Here is a 13,548-nt window from a genome sequence, read left to right on the forward strand (position 1 = left end):
CCATTTGCACACTTGTGTTTTACTGTCATACACAATCGACTCATGGTATAAGAACTGTGGCACTATAAATCCACCTTTTCTGAGGGACTTAGATGATGGCTTTCTTGGCTCAAAGTCAGTTTATAGGAAGCCAGTTACAGCATAATTTACCTAGGAGTTGGAAGCAACCCCCCAATCTCTGAAACAGCTCTCCAGCCCTGGAAACTCCCAAGTGGGAACTGGAGAAAAGCTGGCCAGATGCTTCTGCAGCTTAGCTGGCTGGTTCTCCACCCAGGAGTCCTTTGTACTAAGTTTCACCTTATTGGGGGTATCAGTAAAAGCCTCCTCTCCCAGTAAGAAATCACTCTGTGTGAGTAACAGAGGGCAATCCGGCTCTCTTACTTTGCATGGTGTTTACTTCTGGGAAGAAGAAAAAAGCTGCCCTATCAATTGGGTTTTTAAGGAGAAATATTCATTCTGGTGGCACGAGAATTGAGACATGGCTCCCGCCATGATGCTGAGGACTGATCACCTCTAAACACGTCCGTTACAGCGTCGCGAAGAGTCTGTGCAGGGGCAACTTAAAAGGCTGTTCTGGATGTAACGCTTCCTCTACCGTTCCGGTCATCGGTGGTCAGCTAAAGGTGCTGGATTTGAAAACTTCTTGACTTTTATCTAAGCTACTTGGGACAGCAGGTATGGTCTGATGCAACTCTAGAAGTCTAGATGGTCTCAGCGAAATTCCCCTGGACTCCCATGTGTGGTCACACATGTTTGTCCTTTTAAGCATCCTGCTTAAATAAGATATGGAAAATCCTTGGACTTCCATCCAGCAAAGACATGGCCCTTTACTTGCTGTCTATATTGGCATTAGCTCCACAATGCATGCGTGCAAGCCCTTGCAAGACTGAGGCTTTACCATGGACAAATATACTGCCATAAACAACAGCAGGGTTCCCTCGCTACCCAGCTGTAGGACAACGCTTTGGCTGAGTCGGCACGTACTTCTGAACTGCAGATGCTATTGTTCCTAGTAAGGGTCCAAGAATACGAGTTCCCAATGTTGCATTTTTGCTTAAATCATATAGCTCACCTACACCATTGTCTTTGCACTGTAGTATTTGTCTGTGCTCTTAAATTTCATTTCTGTGCCTTACAGAGACTTCCCCCTGGTCGTTTCCCAAAATACCACATAACACACACGCAGAGTCTCACCTGACCTGTAGATCACCCCTTGATGTGATGGCTTTTTTTTTCCCCTCTGGAAGCAGCTGTGGTGTTGATAGCTGGGAAATTCAAGAAGAAAAATGTTTGAGATGTGGAACAAATTGCATGCAAACAAATTAAAAGAGGCTGCACATACTTGAAACACGTTGAATTCTGCTGCTGCTTTTATCTCTGCTCAGGCCATTCACCCCCTCCAATCTGGAGCCCCCACATCATGCATTTTCTGTGGAAAGAAATCAGCTCTCCCAGATGCTCTGCTTTATCCAAGCAAGAGTCGTGAGCAGAGCTCATCTCCCTCCTTCACATCCTGAGCACAATTGGAAAGATCACTGATGGACAGAGATCAGATCTGGATGCATGGACCTGTTCCAAAAGGTGGAGGTGGTTGTTAACAAGAGTGAGGTGAACTACGTAGACCCCCTTCTCCATCTTCTCCTTAGAAGGAGTTGTATGGGTGAAATCCCCATTCCCAGAGTGTTTTTTGTCGGCAGCTCCGACTGCAATTATACTTTAAAATGGACCCAACAGAACAGAGGGCAGTTTTGTAGCTAGAAGCTTCACAGCTTCCTTCTGCAGGATCTTGGGCTCCAAAGAGATTTAAAGAGAACGGGCCCATCTAGAACCAAAACCGTCCTTTTATTTTATTTTTCTTCCATACAGAAAGAGAGAAAAACCTGGCATAATCTTATCCTGCTGGTGCTGCTTGGACCCCCACTGATTTAGTAGGTTCATTTTTAATTTCTGACTCCAAAGCCTAAGTGTACCACAGCTGAGTATCCAGCACTGGGTTCTGCTCTTGATAGAGGAGACCCTTATTGGCTTGGGATTTGGGGTCCTACAAGTGTGTTATTGCAGAATAGGACTTTTGGATGGTGGGTGCTTTCTTGCCAGGGGAGATGAGCCCAGACTACAGCTTGCCATATTCAGAGGTGTAAAATGGATTCTCAACATGTCCTCCAAGCCTGCAAAAGAGAAGACTTCAGTTTGCAGAAGAGACGATTGAGGGGGGTTTGATATCAGCCTTCATCTCCCTGTGGGGGGGCTGCAAAGAGGATGGAGCTGAACTGTTCTCCATGGGGGCAGATGACGGGACAAGGAGCAATGGGCTCAAGCTGCAGCAAGGCAAGTTGAGGTTGGATATTAGGAAAAACTCTATCACCAGGACAGCAGTAAAGCACTGGCACAGGCTACCCAGAGAAGTGGTGGGCTCTCCATCCTTGCAGGTTTTGAAGACCGGGCTAGACAAAGCCTTGGCTGGGATGATGTAGTTGGGGCTGGTCCTGTTTTGAGCAGGGAGTTGGACTACATGTGACCTCCTGAGCTCCCTTCCAGCCCTCATTTTCTATGATAAGCCATGACTTTCAGAACCAAACCTATTGCTATTATTGAATCATGCTAAAGTCAGGCTGGAAGGGACCTCTGGATGTCATTGAGTCCAACCCCCTGCCTGAGGCAGGATCATCCGTATCCAAACCACCCCTTGCTTGTCCTTATCTAACCTTTTCCTAAAACTACACAGTCAGGCCCATTACGACTCCAAAGGATATTGCCCAAAGACAGGAAAAGCACCCCAACCTGCCAGATAAAGTAGGAGGTTGAGAGCTGACCGCTGCCCACCGCTGCAGTGGTCCTTAAGAGATCCAAGGAAGTGAGCCGTGCCACCCCTCTGCAGAGGAAAGCAAAACCCCCGCAGTCTGTACTAATCTGACCAGGGAGTAAAATTGCTTCTTGATCCCAAATGCAGTGATCAGTCTGACCCTAAGCAAGACCCTCAACCAGAAGCCTATGTGTTTTGAGTGCCAACAGGAGCATTGGCCTATCCCAGTCTAAGGTCTCCAGCCTTGGCTGCAGCCAGGTGCTTCTGAGGAAGGCAGGAAAAGCCCCCCACCCCAGTAGCAATAGGAGAGGAAAGGTGAGGAAGGTGATGGATGTGGGGAACATCCTGGGGCTCGAGGCTTTGTACATTGTCTTGGCTGCTGCGGTGAGCAGCACCTTGCAAACGCTGCAGCCACGTAGCTCAATCAGAGATGCACAGTTAATGCTGGGCTCACGGCAACGAATGCAAGCTGCTCCCTGTGCTCACTCAAGCCTTGGGGGCTTCATTTCTGGGAAGAGAGGGAGAGAGAGAGAGGGATAACCCTGCCATGGACAGCTAGACGACTTCTGTGGACCCTGGAGCCCTATTTTTTCTATGAATTCCCCTTGGACAGTGGAGAAGATTTCCCTTTTCTTGTGATAGCTTCCCGGTGGCGGTTTCTAGCTATCTGGGCTAGGATGGGAGTGCATATCGCAGAAGTGCCAAGTGACTAGGAGGTAACTCAGTGTGGCTCCCAACCCCTCTGGTTTAGTTAGTCTACAAGGTGCACATCTATCCTGCCTCGTGCCTGACCTCAGACTGACACGGCTAACAACCTACCGCCACCGTCTTGGGTAAACATTTCACTTGCCTACGTCATTTGGGTGCTGCCAGGTTAGGTGGTTCACGGCCAGGCCCCAGCACCCAGCTGGGCAGTTTATTCCCCACAAAAGCTGTGCTGCTGCTGCTCTCCAGTGGCTGGCAAGGTCCCGAGCCAGGCCTGAGCAAGGCTGCAGGTCTACGGTCATTTCCTTCACCAGGGCCAGACACAGGCATGGACAAACCAGGCCAGAGAAAGGGTGCCCAAAAATGGTAATTTTTTCCCCGTTGTCTGATTATTATTATTATCATTATCCCTAGCAAAGGGGGGCCCGATACTAAAAGTGCGTCCAGGGCTACCAGGAGTCTAGATATGGTGCTACCCTGCACCGTGAGAAATGGCTCTTCTGGATGGGAGAAAACCCTCCTCTCCATGGAGAGCTCCTATGTGCACTCTCCTCCGATGTCCTGCGTCTGCCAATGGCGAGGAGCCTCTGCGAGGGAAATCTTGGGGGCCGGGGGATGGCCGGGGGGCCAAGCGGGGAGCCCATAGCGCTGCGGCAATCTCTAAAGGGTGTTGTGCACTCTCGTGCTGTACCTCCTACAAGTTTAGCTCGTCCCTCCCACTCCCTCCCAATGAACCGCTTCTGTCAGGGAGCCGGGGAAGGCGAGGGATAAGTGAAAGCTTTTTGCAGAGTAAGGCTACCACTCTGGCTCAGTGCCTCAGGCGGATGGTAGGGGTAGGGTACCAGACGCCTTTAGCACTCACATGGACTTCTACCGAGGGCTCATCGTAGCCTGGGCGCTCTGCCTTCTGCCAGGTAAGCGCCTTCTTCTTTCTAGCCTCTCCCGAGCTCGGGGGGCACAGAGCACAGCTTTCCCAGCGGGGAGAAAACCCTGGCTTTTGGTTATCTGAGGACCCAAAAAGGGGGGAACCCCCCCCCTAAAAATACTGACAATAGAGGCAAGATTTAAGACGGGGATCAGTCATTTCATAGAAGTGCTGCAGCAACGTGGAAGGAAGATTCCTCCAAAGGGGGAAGCGGGGGAGTAGCAAGGGATCAAGCTCTTTTGATCAGTTGCTGAGGAATGACTAAAACTGAAGGAAGGGGGGAAAAATCCTCTGCTCTAAACCGCTTGCAATTTCTCATCTGGATTGCAGTTGCCTGGAGGATTCATCTGCATTTTTAAGGACTAAGCGGGGGGGGAAAGGCTAGAAAGACTGGGAGCTGCCTGTTCCTTCGTCCTCTTCCCCAGCACAAAGGGGGAGGTGGGCACGAGGACAAGGACTGGGGATTGAAGTCACACCTTGGTGCAGAGATTTTAGATGCTCCTTTCATTTTAAGATGCGAGTCTGCAGGCTTCCCTCACATCTGGATCCCTGCGTGGCTGCATACGCCGTGTTGGGTTACGGGAAGAGGGGGGAGAAGTCCTACTTACTGTTGGCCACATGCCTATAAGTTTAAAGTCGGTTGTTACAGGGAGCGAGTCCTCGGCAGCAGGCGTTTTTTGCTTCAATTATATTTGACATCTTTCCATGCACAACCCTCTCCCGGGGGCAGAAGGGACTGGGACGCTCTTCCGAGCCACAGAACAAAAGGAGACCTTTCTCCCAGTTAATCGAAGGGGGCCGCTGTCACCGGCCCATTTACACCCATCAGCACGACGTTAGGAGCCAGGGATCATTTGTGCCACTGTAAACATTTCCGAGCGTCCTGATGGAAAGTGAATTTTTTTTTTTTCTTTTCTAATTGCACGGCTACTTGATAATTTAAGGGAAGCCGCAGCGAAGTTGCCTGCCTCTGCCTAATGGGGACCATGTGTGTGCGCCTTAGAAAACATTACATTTTGCGATCAAACTTGCGGTGTGAGATTTGGCTGCTGCGGGGTAGACAGCACGCTGGTGTAAGAGATGCATTTCAGACGGTTTTCTCCATGCCTTTGGGGAGAGGTGGATCAAGTTGCTCTGATCCTTGGGCACTAGGCAGTGTACTTTATGCGCACGTGAAGACACCCGGTGCTAGACCTGGGTCTGTTTTGTGGAGCGTGGTGCATTTGGGTCTCTCTGCCTGCATACCCTAACTCTTCAGTCCTACGTGTGCTCCTGGGGCCACAATGCCACTTGGTGGGGAGGGCAAACACCTTCCCCACGGACATGGTGTAGAGCTTGAAACTTTTGCAAACAGCAGACAAAGAAGAATAACTAAAATGGCCCAGGGGGGTTAGATAAATACTCCTTGCAGTATCGCAGATCTGGCACCCTGTGCATCTTGTGGCTCAGGGATGCAGTCACTGTGAGCAACAGGGAGCTAGCAGTGGCCTCTTGCTATTTCTAAATAGCACCACATCGCTCTTTGTATCCTCGCCGCAAACACGACTCTGCTTTAAATCACAGCTGTGTTTTCGTGTAGGCAGGCCGGGAGCACAGCTACAGGGCGGAACCAAATGGAAGTTCACTTCTTTGGAAATCATCCTTTTCCCCACACAGGAAGCTGTCCCATGACACAAGTATCCACTTGTGAACGTGATTTATGCCCGGGTGTGTGCATTGCTGTCATGTGGCAGAACAGAAAGAAAGCTGGGACCTCAAGGCAGGCTGTTGCATAAGGCATCCTTGGGCATGTATCTTTGCACCAACTAACTTAAGTCTTAAACAGCTTCAGTTAATAATTGGCCTGTGTGAATGCAGGATATTTAAACGGCAATCACAAAGATGCTAGGAAAGGCAGTGGCTATTGCATCCATCCCTGACATACCTCCACTGCCTCCAGCAGCGCTGCCCCGTGGACAAACTGGGCCCAGCACGTCTCTGTTTCACAGGTTTTCAAGTCACCTGCTTGAAAACGTGACACTCCTTGTCTGCCTCCTGCCAAGTGCTCCTTTAAACCAAGAGAGGACTTCAGCGGGGGCATGTGTTGTCCTATTAGAAAGGAGTTGCTGTGGTGATTACCCAATATTAATAAAAAAAAGTATTGAGCCAACAATGACAGATGTGAGCAGAGGAGGCCGGCAACATCCCTTCTTCAGCTGACTGCCGCTCTCCTAGAAAATGCCCCTTCCAGGGAACTCTGTACAGGGACAAAGGGTTTGGTATTTAATGACAGTCCAGCAAGGACCACTACTTCAGCTCTAGGTCCATGCAAAGCTAGTCTGAGCAGCATGAAGACAGCGGCACCCCCTCCTCAGATATTCTGAATAAAGAAATAGGTCAGATCCCATTTCCAGGACCAGGATTCAGCGCCTGTTGCTCACCGGCATTGTGGATAAGGCTGTACAAATGGGCTTGGTGGAAATGGCTTTGTAAATCACTCTGCCTGCCAATCGCTGCTGGCTTTGGGGCTCTGAGTCAATAGATCATAGCATGGTGCATTGACAGCACGAACTGGCAGGAAAGATGCGACTTGTAATAACTAGGGCAAGTTGCATGTGAATCTCTGGCACTTCTGAAACAGGAAGAATCATTTGGGAACCCTGCTTTTGCTGTTGTGAGCAAGGAAATGAAGGCGGTGGTGGTTGGCTGACTTGGTTTAAGAGTTGAGAAAGTTGTAAAAGGGTTGTCACTGCTCCATCCAGCATGTTTGCGACTGCCTGGCTGGATCTGTGAGGAGTGCCCTGATGCAGGAGCTCACTGGGACGTGGAGTTGGGGGAGAAGTCGGGATATTAACACGGAAAAGAGATTTAATCAGGGTAGCGCTTCGAACTGTCACTAACTTCCCTTGGCTTTGTGGCTATCAAGGAACTCGTGTAAAGAAAGAGCCCATCATGGACTTTGAAGGGCCAGGCTTTTTATGCCTCCCCCTACTATTTTATCTCTGTAAAATGCCTGTCCTGGCCATGGGCTTCTTTTGCAAATATGCCTTCTTTGAACCCCTGGCTCTCATAATGCAGACACATTTCTATGAGTGGGTGGGATAGACCCACCAAATTCATTCTGCATCTGAATTGAGGACTCCCAGAGTTATAGGCCGACTAGTGTCTGTAGCTAGGGTTTGAATGGGCTGTGAGGATCAAACTAAAATACATCGGAGGTGGTCTAAGTTTCCATGAACAAACAAAATCTGCCATGAAAAAAATGCATGTGTACATGGTGACACCATTATGCCAGACAAATGGTGATTTTTTTCATCACTCTTCGTCATGTGTACATGGTCCAATCGTAACATGTACAAGTGCCCCATGGCTTAATTTCACCAGGAACAGCTCAGTTTATCTCCCTTTTTCCCACTGACCCTCTATCTCCTCCTCCCCCAGCCCAGTATCAGTTCATCTGTGTGGCTATCTGGTCTTTTCTAACCAAGTCAATAAGGACCTGAACACACAGATAACAGAACTGTGTGGTCTGTGACCCAGTTGAGATGTTGCCTTTAGTGTGGCTCTGTCATGATTTCCCTGACCACTATGGTCAAGGCTCCTTGTTCATCTGGGAATTGTGTTGGGGTCATCACAGAAACATGCTAGAGAGCAGCCAGGGACTGCTTCATGCTTTTAAGTAAGAGCTGCATGAGCTGATACAATGCCGACCGTGGAAGCGTGGTTAGGGCAGAGACCATTCAGGTTCCTCCTCCAGTTTTCCCCCGGGAAGTTCAACCACTGCTACCCGACATCAGGCTGAATGTCTTTCCTCTCCTGGTCAATACTGCCCGTAAGGTCATAATCAGCACTGTGTCATGCCTCTCCAGTGGTCCCCATCCTGGTCTCACACACCCACACACACACTGAAATTCTGCCTGCCAGTAAGCTCATGGGAGTTAGTCTAGAGCAAAATTTGGCTTAAGCTGGTTTGGAAAACTGCAGAAACCTGCTTGCCACAGCCCTGTAGATGGTATAGTTTGGGTTTTGGGGATGCAGCATGGGACCAGGTCTGACAAAAGGAATCCATAGTAACTACAAAGTTGCACAATTGGGATCCTAAGCACATATTTAATGTCTCCGCCAGTACCGTGGCAGCACCGTGCAAAGCTGGAATTCTCTATTTTTGTCACGACTAAGTTGTGTTTGAACCCTCAGAATGATATCTTCTCAGCCCTGCAGTATTAGAAAGAAAACAGGCTTTCTTCTGTTTCCTTTCTTTTGTCCAGGGCCAAACACCTATAATGGAGACGTGCTTCTACAATTAACTCCTGTGATTGTTTTCTAGGGAGACAGTGAGTGAGCAGGAAGGTTACACAACATGAGTTTGGACCACACCATCTTACATTTTCTCTTTCTTATCACCTTTTTTTTTTTTTATCTACACCCATATCAGCACATGCAAAAATCAAACATTTTTCATCCCTAATCCCAGAAATTGCGGGACCCCTCTGCTCCAGGCTGTGTTAAGTCAGCTCCCAGCTTAGTGTGCCAATATCTTACACACTGGTCATAAGCCTGATATCACCTTCCTTAAGTCAAACAGCTTGACTATCAGCTTGCTGGTGGGAGACCTAGCTGATTCCCTGAATGATCTCCCTGGTGTATGATCCACTGATGAACACCCTGGCTTCCCCCCCATTTATAGGGCAAATGACTTCTACCCCCACCTTTTTTTGTGTCTATTATGTGATGTGATTTGGAGGCCTGTTTAGCTCTTGAAGACTTTAAGCATTTCATTGCATGGCTTTAATTTCTGTGAAGCTAAAAAGAAGGAAGAATTAGATTTGCCAGTCTGAGCTCCTACATGTCACAGGCATTGACTTTCCCCCAGGGACGCTACCTCCAGCTCGAAGGCTTTAGTTAGACCAAATACGCCAGTCCTCAGAAAACTAAGCAGTCTGTTGCTGAGACTAAGGTATCAGCAAAGCCAGGCGCCCATACAGGAGCACAGAATGGCATGCCTTCCCAAATACAATGGCCAGGATTACTGCAAAGTGACCAGATATAGGATTGCACTTGGGTTATTGCTGTATGGGCTCTGCAAGCTTTAGTGCGTGCATGTGCATGGACACTGCTGCTGCATGTAACAAGCCATGCGGCCTGTCAGATGCGTGTTCAGTTACCAAACAGTAGCTCCCTTCCTTTCCAAATTCAAGCCATGCTCCCAGCAGTGGCAGAGCATGCTCTCCACTCAGGCTGAACCATAACTAACTGTGCAAGAGCGAGCATGTGTGAGTGCAACAGGCAGATGATTAAGGAGCTTGCCCAAGAGGTAGGAAACCCAGGTCATAGTTTCTGGGTTGAACTGAGCAGAGCTGACAACCTGGGACTCTTGCATCCTTGGCAGAGACTTTAACCCAGGCGTAGGCAACCCCCGGCATGGGTGCCAGAGAGCGGCACTCAAAGCATTTTGTTTGGCACGTGGACCACGGAGCGGGCGGAAGGGAAGGGGTCGGGGCTGCACTGCCACAATGAGGATCGGGCCTCTCGTGCCTCCCCCGGACACGCCAACATCTTGCACGTTGAGGTTGCGGATGTTTTTGGTGCTGTGCCCAAAAACATTGCTGACCCCTGCTCTAGCCCTTAGGCCTTTGGCTATTCTGGGATGTTGCTTTTACCGAGAAGCTTGAGTTCAGGCCTCCAAAACTGATGTGAGGCATTAGTGGTTTCCCAAAGACAAAGGGTGGCGGTGTTGTGTTTTTTTAATGGAGAAGGGGAAAATTTGTTAGGGTGTCTGGTCAGTCCTACAGGTTTCCCATGCTGCACTAGCAAATCCCGGTCTTCCTCCTCCTCTGGGTACTGGAAGGTGTGATAGTCCGGGTAGTCTACCACTCCCTGGCTGTGTTTTGGCAGCAATGCAATCCTAAAAGGTGATGGCTCAACTTGGACCCCTTTGCAGCATACATGTAGCCAGGTCTGTCCAGGGATAAAAGTGACATTCTTGGGGCAGGTTACGTATTATGTCTGTCCACAGCCTTAGAGTTGGTTTTTTTCCCCCAACCCTCTCTCCTCTCCAGTTCAGTTCTGCGTAAATTATGCAAACTTTGAAGCTGAATCACAGCACAAAGACCTATGCCTGGTTAGCTACAGTTTGTAATCACATGCATCACCGCTACAGCAACCATCATAACTCATTGCTAGAAGTTTCCATTTCAGTAAGGGGTAGCATGGTAGGGTTGCCTTGGTCCATGGATCAAAGACCAGATACTACCAGACAGAGACACTGAGATTCATGGACTTACTAACTGACCAGTCAGATGTCCTAGGATTTGAACCCAAATCTTCCAGGCCCACAGGCATGGTCCTAAGTGGCAGCAGCACCACCCAACAGCTGGTTAAATACTGACCCCAGCCCAACCTGGGCTACCAACCCAACTTATAAGGCTACCAGTGGAAGACGATGTGATCTAAAAGAACCAATGGGAACAACAAGACCTTGATGGAAAGGCTATAAAACCCTCTCACTTACTCTACGGTGTTGTCCTGGCAATATTTTTAAGTGTTACTGCTTTAGACCATCCTGTCGTGATCAACTGATGCTCTGACCATGATCTTCCCTTGGCCTGTGGCTTGACATCCTGGCGCCTGGATGGATGCCTGACTTTGACCGTGGCTCTGGTCCTCATGCCCTAGGCCAGGCTTGCTTGTGATTTCTTGTTCCCTGGCCTCTGCTTCCTGAATTCCTGGCTCTATCCCTGTTCCTGGTTTCTGCACTGTGTTGTTGGCTCCTAGCTTAGTGGGGCAACTGCCTACACCCTGGTCATAAGTCTGGCATAACCATCCTTAAGGAAAGCACAGCTTGAATATCACCTGGCTGGGGGAGACCTAGCCAGTTCCCTGAATGAGAAGTAGTCCATAACATTGCCCATGTCTAACCTCCCTGGTGTATGATCCGCTGACGAGCACAGGCCATCTGCCTTCCCCCCATGTCTGCAGGCATTGGTAAAGCATGGTTTGTCTGGAGTGTGTGCATGTAGGGCAAGCTCTCTGCTGTGCCATGCACCAGTGCAAGTCACTTAGTCTCTGTTCATCATCGCTACAACTTTGGTTAGTCTCTAGGGTGTAAATCTACCCTGCCATCACCTCTACAGCCAGTGATCATCAACCTGAATTGCAGGGGTGTTAGACTTATGACTTTAAACTCGATGTGTTCAAACACTGTACTAATGAGCTACCTAAGCTCTTTGGAGCAACCCATTGCATTGCTCCTCTCCTTTCTTGGAAATCCTGCTCTCAGAAGCACATGGAGAGGCTGTAACAAAGCAAAATTCATCTTCATTTTGTCACTTTAGGTAATGGGGCAGCTGCAATGCTACAGTCAGGATGGACTGGACGTGGAGGAGACAGGAAGAGGTCTGAGCAGGAGAGAGGGAAAAACCTCTTTCTCTTGGAGGAAAAGGTTGCTTTTCTTCTCAGCTTTGCTTCCCAAATGCATTTTCCCTTTGCTTTGCTTTGCTTAAGCTGATGAGAATTGAGAACTTGGACTCAACACAAACTCCAGTACCAAAGGAGATATTTGAGGCTTCCTATCTTGGCAGGATCACGAGAAAAATATGTGGGATTTGGTTGCTTATTTATGACGGTGATGTCACTTTTAACAAGAAAATAAGACGTGGTTCTTCAAACTGTTAACAGTCTCCCTGACAACCTTTCACGAGATTTGTTCAGTTAACTTAAGCTAGGCTAAATAGTCTCCGATCTTTCTTTCCCTTCAAACACAGGACTCAACATCTGCCTGCATTTCTTTGAACTACTCTTCCTCCAGTCCATGCATTTCACTGGCTTCACCTCTCTTGGTTTTAAATGTTTCCTCCAAATCATTTTATGTTTGTCATCCCAAACTGTCCCACTACGAGTTCATATGTGTGTGGTGTTGAGTTCTTAGGATGTCCATGCCCTCAGAGCACACTGAGGCTGAGATGCAGATGCCTCTGGTTTGGCCTGAAGCAAAAGGGCCCTGCATGTCTTCTCAGCAGTGCAGAGAAGGGGCATTTATTGGCCTGGGGTGTTAGGGTAGCCCTATTCGTCTCAAAGCACCATTGCTGTCTAGGGATCACCCCTGCATGCTAGACGGTCATAGCTGAGTTAACCCCAAAGCCCTACCAGACCCCAGATCTGCTCTGCTTGACACTGAGAAAGCCGCTTGGCTTTGTGTGGTCTGGGGAAGGATGGGGCATGGTGATGACCTCCATTAGAATTTGACCCTGAAGGTCTAACGAATCTTGGTGTTCAAATGTGATGCTCTGACCACTAAAGTATCCTTCAGGCCTTGTCCCTTCATCATTTGATGCTCGGAGGGAGATGCAGCTATTTCTTGTTGACTAGACTGAGTACATGGGAGAACTCACTTCAAACAGGAGATGGTCGATTTTGTACATAGCCAAACCTCCAAGACTGAACCTTTAATGCTTCTAAAAGTTTGGTTAAAAGATTCTCAACTCCATCAGTTGCTGCTCCTCTTTTTATTGAAAAAAAAAAAACTTTTCATATTTAACTGGGGGCAAGTGCACTGATGGTGACAAAAAAAATCTTCATATTTTCCCAAGCAGGAAGCAAGGGTGACCACCTGAAACCTGAGATCCTGCTCTTGCCTTTGTTTCAAGGGCAATTGCAACCACACAGGAGGTGAGAGGCTCCATGCCAGCTATGCACTGACCTCCCAGAGGAGTTTTCCATGACTCCTCTGTGAAATCCTATGAAATACAACTTTCATTTCTACCCAGGAGAACTTTTACAATCTTTTCTCCAATGCCTGATGAAGGGTGTTTGTGCTCGAAAGCTTGCAAAGAGATAATTTTTTTTTTTATTTGCAAAAACCTTGTTGGTTTAATAAAAGATCTCATCTCTACCACGAGTCCTGATGGTAAGAGATGCAAATGGAGCCTCTCAGAAGCAGCACAGACTTTGTACCTGCTGCCAGAAACAATCACTGCTGCCCCGAAGCTACAGAAATGGCAGGCATGTTTGGAGAAAGTGCGGCGGGGTGGGAAGCAGTCAGTCTCAGGGAGACGGATACAGCTGGTTCAGTGAGAATTGTTTTATCTTTGAGCTCCTATCTGGTGTAGTTCTCCACTTTGGGAATTCATGGCGGTAT

The 13,548-nt window shown here is 48.5% G+C and overlaps 1 protein-coding gene across 2 annotated transcripts in view; it reads left to right on the plus strand.

Annotated features, from left to right (window-relative positions):
- The first annotated feature begins 4,231 nt into the window (after nucleotides 1–4,231).
- The window catches only part of ITGA11 (integrin subunit alpha 11), a 167,720-nt gene continuing 158,403 nt past the window's right edge, over nucleotides 4,232–13,548 (plus strand). For both annotated transcript variants that reach the window (XM_019503937.1, XM_019503936.1), the window contains exon 1: nucleotides 4,232–4,422. In XM_019503937.1, coding sequence (XP_019359482.1) covers nucleotides 4,371–4,422 — 52 coding nt within the window. In that variant the 5' untranslated portion in view covers nucleotides 4,232–4,370. The remainder of the gene's footprint in view (nucleotides 4,423–13,548) is intronic.

This window comes from Gavialis gangeticus, unplaced genomic scaffold, assembly GCF_001723915.1.
Source record: "Gavialis gangeticus isolate Ggan-Ray unplaced genomic scaffold, GavGan_comp1, whole genome shotgun sequence".
NCBI classification, from domain to species: Eukaryota; Metazoa; Chordata; order Crocodylia; family Gavialidae; genus Gavialis; species Gavialis gangeticus.